This window comes from Dermacentor albipictus, chromosome 5, assembly GCF_038994185.2.
Source record: "Dermacentor albipictus isolate Rhodes 1998 colony chromosome 5, USDA_Dalb.pri_finalv2, whole genome shotgun sequence".
Lineage (NCBI taxonomy): Eukaryota > Metazoa > Arthropoda > Arachnida > Ixodida > Ixodidae > Dermacentor > Dermacentor albipictus.
In genome coordinates, this window is record NC_091825.1 from 83885993 (window position 1) to 83901611 (window position 15619).

Genomic DNA, 15619 nt, shown 5'->3' on the forward strand with positions numbered 1-15619 from the left:
TGCTGTTCAAACCTCTGCCGTTTACCGGAACCCGGAACACAGCATTCAGAAATCTGACGAAAATCCAGCTTATTGAGATCATGGGATAGCGCACGTCTGTGTGCTCATTAACGGGGCCAGTCACCGACCTACAGATTTGATTGTTTGAGAGCAATATACCTCAACAGCAGGGCTCCCTGCCATGCACACCTGATTCCTCTGGCTCTTCGTTATTGGCTCGGACACGTCTCGGCCACAGCTCGGATGCCACCACCCCGTGTGACTAATCCCAGTGATGGAAGCATCGCGCGCAGCATCCGAGCTATGAGAGGCGCAACGAATGCAAAATGAAAGGCCTCGTTAGAAGATACCGCATCAGCTCTACATTTCCTGCACCTATGCCTACATTAACTTCCGTGGGCGTAAATGCAATACGTAGAGTGTCCGTTGAACGCGTAGTCTGTGGACGTGTGGGCGAAATGCCCAGAGCTCATGAGTGTGTATGTGAGAATGCAGGAACACCGAGAAAATTCACAGATGTATGCGAATCTGAGCAACTGAAACATGAAAAGAACTGCGTAAAAAAAGCGGCCACTCGCACCTTTTGGAAGTATTACTAAATATTCTCTATCTGTTGGCAGTTCTTATGACAATACACCGCCGACGCGTCTGTCACAGGCCATTTCGGGTCTCCCACGCAAGCTGCGTGACAGAATCTCGGCGTCAGCTTTCCCCACCGCAGCTGTACAGGCTCCTAGCTGACCTACAAGGTATAGCAGGTATAGCGTGACGTGAGAAGAAAATATAACGAATTACCGATTTATAAAAGAACGCGCATATCAGTTGATGTCTGTTTGCATGAGATATATAAGCAAGGTAAGAAGTTTATGTTATATATTATATTATTATAATATTATTATTGATATTATATTGCAATTATTGATCTTTGCGGTTTAAAACAAATTCGGTAATCCGGAGCAGGTTGGCCTTCAGTGGCACACACACACACACACACACACACACACACACACACACACACACACACACACACACACACACACACACACACACACACACACACACACACACACACACACACACACACACACACACACACACACACACACACACACACACACACACACACACACGCGACACGCGACCTAATTATGGCTTTGAAATGAAGTAAGCCCCACTATATTCCTGGCAATAGTAAGGCGGTTGTGTTAACGGTTACCACGCTTTGTAGTTGATAACAAATGGCCGTAGGTAACGGGCACTGCCTTTTCTGTTAGCAAACGTTTGCAAGGCTGCCATTACTAACGGTAGCGATAGTAACAATGCAGTGAACAGCGTGGCAAACAACTCGCTAAACGGCAAGTAGCTGGAGCTATCTTTTGCTTTGGAAGAGTGCGCGATCGTCCTTCTCCTCGTCCACACACGTCACTGCGCATGCGCCGTGCCACTTGGGCGCCCAATTATCCCACGTGCGTGCGTCCAATTACGGAGAACGGGCGAGGTCGTTGCGATCCCGCGTCAGTGCGACCGCAGGTCCCTAAGGAGAGCACACGTGTCTTAGGAGGCAGGTGGCGTAGTGTCCCTACGCGAATATCGGCCGGGAATATCGGCCGGGACGAAGGACGCCTGTGCTGCGCAGGCGAAAGCGCGGGAAAAAACCAGAAACAAAGGTATCACACAAGTTGGACCGGTATACACTGGCGTTCGGACCCGCATGTCGCGTACCCTTGTCCTCAGTGCGGAAGCCGTTTATAACGCGGTCCGGAAAAGCTCTGCGCCTTAGCAAGTCGTCCACTTCCCAAGGCCATTACGATAAGTGTTTCAGTCATTCATTGGCTCGTTCGATCAATAAATAAATAAATATATAAATAAATAAATAAATAAATAAATAAATAAATCTAAGCGTTTGCGTGTACCGCAAACATTCTCTGTCTTCTTCGAGCAAATCTCGTATAGGTGGCGCTAAACATTCACTCATGAAAGCCAGGAATACTCGGCCAATTCGTTGTCACTCTTTACGTCCCATTATTCATGTCTTGACACACTGAAGGTTACCCATTACATGTCCGTCACACACACACACACACACACACACACACACACACACACACACACACACACACACACACACACACACACACACACACACACACACACACACACACACACACACACACACACACACACACACACACACACACACACACACACACACACACACACACACACACACACACACACACACACACACACACACACACACACACACACACACACACACACACACACACACACACACACACACACACACACACACACACACACACACACACACACACACACACACACACACACACACACACACACACACACACACACACACACACACACACACACACACACACACACACACACACACACACACACACACACACACACACACACACACACACACACACACACACACACACACACACACACACACACACACACACACACACACACACACACACACACACACACACACACACACACACACACACACACACACACACACACACACACACACACACACACACACACACACACACACACACACACACACACACACACACACACACACACACACACACACACACACACACACACACACACACACACACACACACACACACACACACACACACACACACACACACACACACACACACACACACACACACACACACACACACACACACACACACACACACACACACACACACACACACACACACACACACACACACACACACACACACACACACACACACACACACACACACACACACACACACACACACACACACACACACACACACACACACACACACACACACACACACACACACACGCACGCACGCACGCACGCACGCAGGCCACGGGACTCTCTTTGTCAGCTTTGCTGAACATGTAGAACAGCGTAACAGTCGTCGGCGGATAACGTGGCTCTCTCTCTTGCTGTGACCACCCTGCAGGAGTGCCACAAGTGCGGCGGCGTGCTGCCTGGCGGCGAGCTGGCGGTGATCGCGCCCAAGTTCGGCGAGATGGTCGCCTGGCACCCGGCCTGCTTCGTGTGCTCCTCCTGCAGCGAACACCCGGCCTGCTTCGTGTGCTCCTCCTGCAGCGAACTGCTCGTCGACCTGACCTACTGCGCCAAGGACGGAAGGCTCTACTGCGAGCGCCACTACGCCGAGACGCTCAAGCCCCGGTGCGCAGCCTGCGACGAGGTAAGCGTCCGACGGCGTCCCAATGCCACGCGTCGACGAAAGCAAGTATCAATAAAGACCTCGAACATCAAAGCGCGCCGCATACGGCAGACCGGTTATGCGGAAGCCCGCCAGGCGGCGGGAGATCGCTGAAAGGGAAAGAAATGTCGTCCACCCGACAGTAGCAGGGTTAGTGGATAAGGCATTTCCTCGTTCAAGTGCACTGTAGATGGAAAGGCAAGATCAGTGAGCGAAACGAGCAAGGCTTCGTAAAAATGCCTGTAGAAAAATATATGCAGAAAGATGAAAGACGAGCTTCCGCGTGATCCTTGTGGCGGAGGAACGTTCGAGGGAAAGAACAAAACTAGAGAAAACTTGGTTAGCGGAAGCTACACTTATAGACGGCTGGCAGCAGGAATCCGCTGTCGGCGGTTATTTAATACGTTATCGAGAGTTGTTAGACTTTACAATCAAGTCCTGCGCAACAAGAGATGAGGATCGATACCCTACAGCGTGCTGTTCGCGGTGTTGTTGTTTATTGAATGATGAGACCGTGGGAAAATAGGCCACCGAAGGACCAGCTATGACATTATTCAAGACGAAACTCTATAGCTAGGTGTCCTGCAGCGCTGTGAATTGGGTTACCGTAACATACCGCGACTTCATTCCATACGGACATTCGTCTTGACCACCATCTGATAATTCACCATAAAAAAGAAGAAAAAAGAAGAAGAAAGAATCGTGGTTGCAAGCTGTTAGAGTTATTTCTTTGTGTCTTGGAAAATAACTAGACTCAACAGAACAAGGTCGTCTATATGTCTAGAGTAATCCGATGCCTCACGATATATTTCCACTCGCGTTAGTTCACTCGCGAGAGTTCCACTCGCGTATCAGTTTACCGCTTCCATTGAAGCGGTATACTGATACGTTATTTCATGAACAGTCAATAATGGAGGTTGTTAGCGTTTAGAATTTATTTCACGCTTCAATAGCTGCGCGTGTAGCTATAGCCATTGGCCTTGGCTTCATTTGACGAGTCAGTTAGCCTTGATGGGGAGCTAGAACAGTGGGAATTCGAAACATCATGATCACTATATTATTATTATTATTATTATTATTATTATTATTATTATTATTATTATTATTATTATTATTATTATTAATAGTAGTAGTAGTAGTAGTCAGTATTGCAGTAAGTAGTTAGTCACAGTGTTTTTTCACACAAACATACGCATATCACATGCAAGATAAAAAGGAGTAAGTCGGCGGTTGTATTCTGAAAGCAACACCCCGTTTACCCAGCTGTAAAGTGAGAAAGACAGATAGAGAAACGAGGGATATTGACATAGAAATGTACTCACACCACAGGGCAGCGCTCGCTGCCAAAGTCCTGTCATTAGAAGAGCACCGACACGAATCGAAAGCACGCGCAAATGAGAAATCGGGGCAGGCGTCATTCCCGTACAGCCATTCGCTGATTCTTTCGCTCTCCGTTTTCGGGGTCGTCGAGGGCAGGTAGAAAGGCCGCGTCGCTTGAACGAAAGCCAGGTTGCGGGCCGCGCGCGTCTATATGGTAAAGCCCCTGCAATTCGTAGAAGTGAGGACAACTGCCGGCAGCGTGTCTACGTTTGTGCCAAGAGAAAAAAAAAGGAAGGCCAGGCTTAGCTTGGTTAAGCCAAGAATGTGTTGCATATTGCGCGAGTTGGGAGGGATATTGCGCGAGTCGGGAGGGATTAAATAAACACTAACGTGTCAGTATCGCACAGCCAAATGTATAACTAATTCAATGTTAAAGAAAGCATGCCAACGGATCCGGCTGATATGAGCGAGATTATGAGAATGTGTTTGTTTTACTGGAGCACGCATTTTAATATTGTCTCGATGCGTCATAGCATCTAAAGATCACCCTAAAGCGGTAGGCCAGAGAGATGAATTTAGGGACGGATATAGATGAATTCGGAATGCACGTGATACTCAAATCATTGCCATAGACTTAGACGAATATTTGCACTGTGCATGCAAATGAATAAGGAACAGGGCAGACAATGTTTAGAGAGCTCCGCAACAATCTCTCGGGCTTCGTGAAAAAAAAAAGGCCGTGGGTAGCATACGCTACTCTGAACATCTCAGCCACAATCTCGCAAGCGGAGCGCTTCTCTCCAAACGCTCTCTTTTTTCAACGAACGCCTGCTCCTCACTCTTTTCTGGATGCTTTATTTCGTAATATAACAGATTCCCGATATATACGCGGCTGCTTTTGGCCAACGGCTGACCTCAACCAAGAACGCTGTTTGGATCAGTGCGCTTCTCGCTACTATTATTGTATATATTGTTTGACGCAATTTAAAATAAACAGGGTGAAGGATAAGCGAAAATGCGCATTCGAGTTTCGATAAGAATTAGCCAGTTCCGGAAGAAGCTGACTGTCGTCTGTTCGCGCTCGGCCCCGGCCGCCCGTGTGGGAGTTGGCCAGCCTGCTTATCGGTGTCGCAGCCATTGGGGCTCGCTAATTTCTTGTAGGTTTGGGCAGGCGATTAGTCTCGAACCACGCGAAACTTCAGGTTAGGTCGCTCGCGCGTTTGCCATCGCGCGCTCACTCATGACTCGCCCCTGGTTAGACGCCTAAGCAGACTTCGCTTCGTATTGAGCTATTGACAGCGCTTCGAAATGCGCAAGTTGGGTGTGGCTGCTATCCGTCGGTCTAGCTGGTGCAGGACAAAGCCAGTTCCCACCGCGTAGCACAACCAGGCAGGAGCGTACGAGCGCAAGCGCGCACTCAATCCCTGTCGTGCAAGTTGCATGCGTAGCTGCTGTCTGCTACGTAGAGTAGGTACCGCGGCCGCTGCGGGGTGCCGCGACGAACTAGCTCACTATATAGTTACTGTGTGCACGCTCTCCAAGGGGAGCATGTAAATGCAGTAACTATAGCTTACTAAGCTGACTACGGCTCGCTGAGGACGGCTGCGTTTGGCGCCTCGTAGGCTACAACATCTCGAGTGTTTGCGTCCACGTTAGCATACACAAGCAAATTTCAACTTCGCGCCACGGTGACGTTCAGCAGGCGGAGCGTTGTGGGCGCACACCCCGCTCCGCCGTAGCCTTCGCAGTGCAAATCGTTGGAGGAAGGAACGGAGGCACTGCGAAGGGGATCAAGCGCGACCTGTGATTGCCAATAGCTACACTTCTGCTGAACGCACTGAAATACTTTTCGCGGCAAAATATTTCTGAAATAATCTATTTTAACTTCAAATGCATTTCTCTGCTTCGATAAAGAGAGACTCAGGGGCCAGGGCCCCTTTGTTGATAACTTGTAGGAGATAAAATAAAGCGCGTGAAAGAGGATTGAAAAATGCCAGCACATATGTACAAACACATGCAATACGTATACTATAGCACGCGAACTCACGGCGAGTTGGCGACCCACGTCCGAGCCTCTATTCCGCAGCAATGCAACATGCGAGGTGATCATTCTTAAGTTTTGAAGAATTTTTACACATGGCCTCTTGCAGATAACGTAGTTCTAGTTCTAGAACGTGGGTGATTCAGCAAGACGGACATTACTTGCATGAGAAATCATAGCACAAATTGAAGTGATAAAAATTGGCAATTAACGTTTTAGTAAATAATTTACGGCACGTATAGCCATTTACGAATTACAGCCGGTGAGTTTGTAAGGCTTGTTCACTTTAAATGAATTTCCAGAATGACACCAGTTTTGAGATATGCGCCATCAAACTAGGCGTAAAAATGCAGTGTAGTTCCGCTTACCGTTTTGACAGAGCGCTGCTGTATGCATTGAAAGAGAACTGCGACCGGAACGCCCTCGTATTTTGTCTAACAGTTTGGGAGATAATAGCGCGAGACTGGTGCAATCCTGGAAGTTCAAGTCGATAGCTCTTGCAAACTCGTCGGCTGTACATTCATAAGTGGTAAGATGTTTCGTATAAAGTAATTCAATAAGGCTATAATTCGTGAACGTTTGTTAACTACAAATAAATAAATAAATAAATAAATAAATAAATAAATAAATAAATAAATAAATAAATAAATAAATTAATGAAAAATGTGTTTCACTTTCTCGTGCAAGTAATGTCCGCCTTTTCGGGTAAACCTGCTCAAGGACAAGAAATACGCTATCTGCCACAGGAAGTAATTAAAAATTCGCTAAAGCTTTTAAAAAAAATGTTCACGCCGTAGTAGCGCGCATAGCAAAGACACGAAGATGACTGGCGTTGGCGAAGATACGGTTGCTATGGCAACCGTAGAGCAGTCTTGGGGGGTATGCGAAGGGTACGTATTGCAGGCATCCAATACTGAGATAAGCGTCACCCATCTGGACGCGCAAGAAAAGTCCCTAGCCCGAGAAAACGACGCGTACATTGTGCGTTATAGGCGGCAGAAAACGTTTTTTCGCACGACTTCGCACCCGCTTCTCGTTGCCGACATAACGGCCGATGAGCGAACGTTCACGAGCCATAAGCGGCCAAAGCGTGCCCGCGTTCGATGTTTAAACTGCGGCGTATTTTGGCGCCGCCTACGAGATGGCGCTAGCAGCCCTCGTTGCCAATTCACTGTCTGAGTTGCTTGGCGCTCGGTGGGCGGCTGTTCAGCCACGCATTCGCGCAACAGTTGTTTTCTGCGTGTATCCGGTTTTATTACAACTCGCAGCATTTATCTGGTTCGCCTTTTATTCGAGTTTGATCAATGCAGACTTCACACAATAATTAAATAATTCTCGGGTTGTGCGTGCCAAGAAAGAGAGAGGCAGGAAAAGGAAAAGGCAGGGAGGTTAACCAGAGGGTAAGATCCGGTTTGCTACCCTACGCTGGGGAAAGAGGGGAGGGGGAGGTAAACTGATAACAAAGTAGAGATAAAATGCAGAACGCCACACTGTCATTATGAGGCACGCCGTTGTGGGGGATTCCGTAATAATTTTGACTACCTGCGGTTCGTTAACGAGCACCAACTGCATGGCATTCTCGCCCCCATCGAAATGCGGCCGCCGGGCCGCGGGATTTGATCCCGCGCCTTCGATCGGGTTCACATAATAAAATTAAAACGAAAAGATTAGTAGTTCCCAACCAATTAAGTTATTCTAATCGGCTCTAATTGCTGTCGTTAGCTGAACAAGGAAGCGAAAATGAAAATCTCGCTTTATTATTCATTACAATCGCGCTTTATTATTGATTACAATTATTCATTCAACTCTGTTCTTTCAAGGCGAGAGGCGAGTGAATGATAGACATTGCGTACTCATTTTGTGTAAGCGCATGCAATTTAACGGTACATGTACCAGTAAAAAAAAAAGGCACACTGAACGCCCCATTCTAAATTGTTTCTTCACTCGCGACTTCACCGAATGGATGTTTGATTGGTCGTAAGTACCCCTATGAACAAGAGCGGTAGAGCTGGTACGGGTGAGCTCGTTATTTTCTGTCTTTCTTTTGCGTTCGCGCACAATCGAACCCGAAGGAAAGTTATTGTCCCAAAAAGGATCATGTATTGTCATAATGTTTCTTCCCTGTCTTTACGCCACCAATAAGTACTCCAGCCTTCTTGTGCTATTCTATACAACAGAGTCACCAAAGTTTTCTCTATTATCCTTGAGCCGCGAGAGCTCCGGCAGAGTAAGCAGGGGTGTGTTCGATTCCCGCGTGGTTCACGGATCCCGCGGCGAAGAAGTTCCCCGGGGTGCCGATTCAGTGCATAGGGGGCGCAGCGCGTTGGACGCACTTTCGAATCGCGCGCCGAAGTGGAGGCCGTGTTGTTTTCTCAGTCTAATCACTCAGTGACCATGGAGCGTTCGTTTCAGCGCGAGCTGCTCGCTCGTTCGGCGAAGTTGTGAAACAGGTTCACGACACTGGGCCATCAACAATCTCGCATGCTCGGTCTGACAGCGGGCATGATCAAGCAACTCCGCCGAGATGCTAGAAAAAAATACACAGCTCGCTATAGTAGTACCCGCAGCGAATCTCGATGTTGCGGGCACGATCCTGGCTGTGTTGAAATCTCGTCGGCCTTCGGAGACGTCCGCCGTCGCCCGCAAACACTGTCGCAGCGAACTTCGTCTCCGTGGCGCCATGCACCTCATCACCTGCCCCACGCCCGAATCGAGGGCCGTGGTGCAGGGGAGGGGGCGTCGTTAACTGGTGGATTTGACGCACTGAACCACGCTTCAATCGAACGGATCCTATGTAATACAAGGCAGTCTAACCATGTTCAACTGTTCCTCATTACCATATATGCGCCACCACTGTTCCGAAACGGCCGAAGGGTCGCTGTGCTTGAGTTACGCTTCACGGTGATTTCTGATAATTAAGATATTTATTGTAGCAATTGTAAGGAAACTTCAAGCCAACTTTCGCCGTCGGCGTCGTCGTGAGACTCTGCATATGTCTAGGAATATACATGTTGTATGACTGCTTAATGTTGTGCCATGCAAAATGTCATGCACGTGTGGGTTATAGTGCAACAAAGTTGCTCAGGGCAGGTCTTATATTTTTGACCAAATGTTTCCTCAGAATTTTGTGAATGGCAGCTCGCAACCAAATGCCCTGACACACTGCATTCACAGCGTATGACTTTTGTTCTCTAAATCATCTCAGATTATAACATAATAAACGTTCAAAACAATCAGAACTTAAAACCTGAAAGCGATGTAATTTTACGCTCTTTACGGGCTGCGTTATAGTGGAGCCAGTGGGGTGTCATTACAGGCCTTACACGGCCTGGTAAAGCATCTAAGGGTGCCAGAAATTTTGGTGCACCCGCATGTATGGCGTCTACGTTAGTAAGACCCGCGTATGTATAGTTAAAACAGCGTCCGAGAAGTTCAAGCACAACGCTACACCTTGCTATCGCAGTCAGTGCTCCATCCTTCGAGCGAAACTGTCAATTTCCAATATATTGTTTCAAAACGTGTGCCATTGAGAGAGAGAGAGAGAGAGAGTTGAGAGTCACCTAAATGAGCACAGCGCCTGCCTATACTCTTCCAGAATAAAAAGTACAAACATAGAAATAGAATACAGGAAGAAGGGTTGGAAGGAGGAACGAACAACATCACGAGCATATCAGTTGCAAAGAGCCGAGGAGATCATTAAGGGCCAAAGAAAATAGAAAAGAAAACTATGCCCACTGCAGGTCGCACTAGGAATGTTGGATGTCTCATTACTCGCAAAAAAAAAAAAATAAAGAACCGCAACAAACGGGAATGCAAGTCGGCTGTAGCAAAGTAGAGAGGGCGCGATGAGCCTGGTCGCATCGAGAGGCTTAACAACATTGGGTAGAGGCATTCATTGCACGTCGTACATCGTAGGCCAAGATGGCAATCAGAAGGTTGGTAAATATATGCACTCACAGTCCACGCGAGTGCAGTTGGGTAAGTGTAATATTTATCAGTGCAATATATATATGGTGCGGATCATATAGCGTTATTAAAGAAAATTGTCCTTCTGAGTCGAGGGTTGAGGCCGTGCTTACATCTTTAATGTCGAGTTTGGACGCGCTTGGGTTCATGATTCATGATTGTATTGCGCTTGGTGTTACACTGACGGGGAAGAACTAATGGTCGAACATAAAGGAACGAAAGATGGACGTACGTGGCGCAGACTGTACTTTGCTTGGGTTAATGCGCGGGTGAGGGCACATACTGGGTGTTTTGGAAAATGCGTTCGAACTTTGTTGAATACAGGAAAGACGCGATCATTAATTAATTCCCTCGTGATCGCTTTTACCACGGAGGCACACTTTATAAAATGACCTCAATTACCCGAGTTATTCAGCAATTTAGACTAATGAACTTGTTAACGAGAAGAGGTGGATGATTGATCACAATACTAGACTTGAAGCACGTCATCCTAGGAGTTCATAACTATTTCTATAATGCAAAGAAAGGGTAAGGCGTGCAGACGCGGACACAAGAGAAGAGAAGTGGACAACACGAACGCCGGCTATCAACTGGAGGATGCACTGAGGCAAAAAAGGAAGACTCAAAACTAATCTGCGCATGCTCTGGAATGGTAGCACCACGTGTCAATCACGTACACCTGCCGGCCTACGTGAGACGTAACTCTTAAGGCATTTGATCTCTTCCGTATGTAAGGTAATCGAAGGCTGACGTAGGGCAAATCAATCAGAGGCTAATGGAACATAAAATGTCGTTAACCGGTGGATCGCCTAGGAATCTTTCCTTACATTGGCAAGATTGCCAAAATTGTAATTGCACACCTGAGTTAGATGAATGCGTGATATTGTACAAGCATAGTAATGAAGATAGGCGTCTTGTGGTCGAGGCATGGCATATCAATAATGGTAGAAGTACGTGCGTGAGTCAGCCTTCGATTACCTTACATAAGGAAGAGATTAAATGATTAAATGCCTTAACAGTTACCTTTCACGTAGTCCGGCACGTGCACCCGTTTGACGCGTGGTGCTACCATTCCAGAGCATGCGAAGATGAGTTGTGTGTCTTTTTTTTTCGCCTCAGTGCTTCCTTCAGTTGACAGTCGGCGTTCGTGTTGTCCACTTCGCTTATTTCCGTCTCTGCACGCCTTAACCTTTCTCGCATTATGAATCCTTGCCAACTAGTTCAGCTTTCTGTCTATCGTTCTATTTTCAGACTTGCGAAACGCCCAGGTTGCTAATTTTTACAGCGTAATGAATGCCAGCCAATTTGGCCGAGAAAACCGGAACTGAACTGCCGAAGAGCCAACTGCTCCGCCCTAAGGAGGCGCCCGCGAGTGACGTCATTGTTTACGCCTCACAGTGGGGGCGATCATGACGAGAGCGAGATCGCGGCCTATAATGAAGCTTCCGCCCGTATTTGGAAATGTACCTTAACTTCAAGCCCATGCTTGACTTAAACAACACCTGTTGGGAACGCGCTGCAGGTTGCGCAATGAGCGTCCTCATGACGTTCGCTTCATGCTCGCCCGACGGTGAAGCGTAAGTGGTCACGTCACACGTGGGCGTCGGCTAAGGGCTGGACAGTTGCGTTCTTCGGCATTTTCAGTTTCCTATAGTCAAACTGGCCGGAATTCATTACGCTACATGTAGACATTCGCGGCGTCTAGTTTTGCAAGCCTGTAAATGGTTACGAAGTCCTCGCATCATGAACTTCCAAGTCTTGTACGGTGCTCGATTCTCTGGCTCTTCTGATTATAAAGGTAAACGATCTAATCCGTATTCTTACTTGGCAAAGTGCTACCTCGAATCATTTCAAAATGTATGCTTCTGTGGTAGAGGCAATGCCGGGTAACTCGCGTAGTTATGGTGCCTTCCCCATTTTTACGGTATTTCTGGCGCATTTCCTGAAGTACTTCATATGGCAAGTTAAAACGCATTACGCTAACGCAAGAAACTTAGCTCTTATATCAGAATAGCGCATTTTTCTACGTTTACGCCGCTATAACTGTGTTTCTCTTCGATGTGAACCATATGACACACCGGTTACAAACAGGAGTTTATTTCTCGCTCCTTCTTTTTCTTTTATTCGTAGAGAACTTGCGCAGGAACCCTCGCGCTAAGATTTCGCTGGTCCTTTGCTATTTTTTCTGGCAAATGTGATTACGTCTTGCCGAACGTCGGGAGCAGTAATTCAATTTGTCTGCTTCTACAGTAGCATTATGATTAATTCACGTTGCCTTGTTTCCACCGAAACGGCGATAGGGGAGGGGGGGGGGAGGCTCGAGTTCTCATAACGATGATTGATTCTGTACAGTGTCATAACAACCTTGTGGGAAAACGGGCACCTGCGAGCCGCCTTTGTAAATTGAAGACAAGAATGAGAAGTGCACTGCAGCTCCTGCAGCATGATGATTGAATCCATGGCATTGCGGTGGTGCTGTAAACAACAAAGATGCTAAAATAAGTAAGACATTAGGCAAAATAAGAACAAAGAGCTTGGGGGCGCAACCCAGCGCCCTGTTTCAAAGGGGATGCTCATAGCATCCATCTGTCCGTCCGTCCGTCCGTCCGTCCATCCATCCATCCATCCATCCATCCATCCATCCATCCATCCATCCATCCATCCATCCATCCATCCATCCATCCGTCCATCCATCCATCCATCCATTCATCCGTCCATCCGTCCATCCATCCGTCCGTCCGTCCGTCCACGGACTCGATCTTCTCTTTCATGGACGACGCTGTTTCAGAACGGCGTGAACGCTTTCGTTGCCACACAAGATCCACGGTCGATTAAAGTGGTGACATCTGGGGGGGGGCGTGGCTTACTGTGGGGGCGTGGTCCCCACATTACTGTGGGGGCATGGCCTAATTGCCCTTGCCTTAGTTCTGGAAGGTGACCGGTCAAAAAACAACAACAACAACAACAATAAACAGAAAAACGTAAACATAAGCAGTCGTAAGCTGATTTGTATAGCTGTCATTCAAACGGAATGTTATGTCGGGGACCTGACGTCTCGTTGTCCCGTGAATGATCTATCGGAACGACAGAACACTTCTCCATACGGTGGGACGGGACGCCCATGGTGCAGTCTTCTTTTTTTTTTTGTAGTATTCCGCAGAATTGCCTGTCGTCGTTATCAACTGTAGATAGAAGGGAGGCGCACTACAAGTCTCGGTGTTAATTAACTCTAGCTGGAAATACGTACGCGACGGGTCGGCCAGTGAGAGACCCCGCGGCCGCGCTTATTGTTGCACACCGAACGAGAGCATGCTTTTAACGGCGCGTCAAGACGAGGACAAAGTGAGCAAGAAGACGCGATTGTCACGCTAACTTGTGCTGCGTCTCCTTGAGCGCTTGCCTGAACGTACTGTGATGTTCATCGCGCCACAGTGAATATAGCCTTTAGACAGAGCATTAGGCTGTGAGAATGGATACGCACTCTCTCTCTCTCCTCTCATCTTTCATGCCCCCCCATCCCGCTCCCATGTGTAGGGTAGCAAACCGGTTAGGCTAAACTGGTTAACCTCCCTGCCTTCCTTCTCCACTTTTTCCTTCCTTCCTCGGAAATCACTTGCAGTCACAAGACCGCTCTCCTGCTGACGTTCGCCTTCGTTCGATATGCGGTCTCTATCAGTCCTATTCTCTTTCCACGTATACGTTTCACTAAGGAAATAGAGCATGTTGTGTAAAGGTGGCAGACAGACGGCACTGACGCCTTGGACTCGCCTTCTTTCTCGCGTCTGTCGGGCTGTTTATGTCTCAAATTTCGATCTATATCCTCGAATAACCTAGATTGCGTTCCCGCAGCATGGCTGTGGCCGGTGGAGCGAGTGAGCGGGAAGTGCTCTGCTTTGTCTTCGGCCACGTTACTTTTCTTGTTCTTTTGGACATTCACCCTGTCTCTCAAATTAGGTGCAAAACAAACCGGCGTGTCCGCCAGGCACAATTGTTTTGCAGGGATTATGATTAATCCTCGTCCCACTCTCCTATGTGTCCGCTGTTTTCGTCGCTTACTTTTTCTTTATGTCTATAAAAATACCTGCAGATCGAAAGCGCGTGTCCGATAAACACCATTGTATTCTAGGGATTATGATTAATCCTCGTCGCACTGTCCTACGTGTCCTCTGTTTTCGTCGCCCAATGATTTCTTGTTGCTTTTTTTCGTGTCTAAGTTTAGCTGCAGGTCAAACCCACCAGTTCAATAAACACAACTGTAAAGTAGGGCTTACGGTTAATCCTCGTAGCACTCTCCACTTCTCTTTTTTTTACTTTCTCGTTAGCTTTTTGTAGGCGCCGTATTGTAGACGTTGGGACAACTGTTGTGCGCCTCCCAAAATAGGTTCGCGAAGTGTGAAATGCGACGATTTTCTTTTCTTTTTTTTTTTTTTGCTGCCGGTACTCCACTATCGCACCGTGCCGCGTAGGTCTACAGATAGGTGTGTGTTTGGGGGGTTCTTGGAGCACGGGCGCCGTTGGGCTTTGCCAGGCGGACAAGCGCCGCGTTCTTCTGACGCTCGTCAGCGCATAGCAAGTGTAGTAGCCGGAAGACGGATGGCCCCCCAGCTAACTTTCCTTCCCTTATTTCTTTTATTTCTTTCGTATTGCGCATGCGCTCTTCGGCGCCCCTTCTCACAGCCACGCCGCCCGGCACGGCCCAGAAGCCAACTGGCAGAGGCAACTGTCACAGACGTTCTCGCTGGTCTTGCGGAACCTGCCGCTGACACTCACGTTTACAGCAGCGCAATCCGCACCTTCGCCGGAGTGACTTCGACCATAAAGCGTGGTCGTAACGTTGTTGGTCCGTAAACAAGTCTTGGACGCCAGTCTGTCTGGTACAATTGCGACCAGGCGCTCGTACGCACCCTCGTGTCGAAGCGAGAGAGGCGCAAGGTCGTTTTTCTAGCCGCTTTACTGTGCGAGAGTGAAATAGGCTTTGGTCTGGGTGTTCTGTCCTCTTGCTTTGCTT

General features: G+C 47.9%; 1 protein-coding gene across 2 annotated transcripts in view; it reads left to right on the forward strand.

Moving 5' to 3' along the window:
- The window catches only part of Lmpt (four and a half LIM domains protein limpet), a 412264-nt gene that overhangs the window by 262057 nt on the left and 134588 nt on the right, over positions 1-15619 (forward strand). For both annotated transcript variants that reach the window (XM_065436843.2, XM_065436842.2), the window contains exon 5: positions 3015-3266. In XM_065436843.2, the coding sequence (XP_065292915.2) occupies positions 3015-3266 (252 nt within the window). The remainder of the gene's footprint in view (positions 1-3014; positions 3267-15619) is intronic.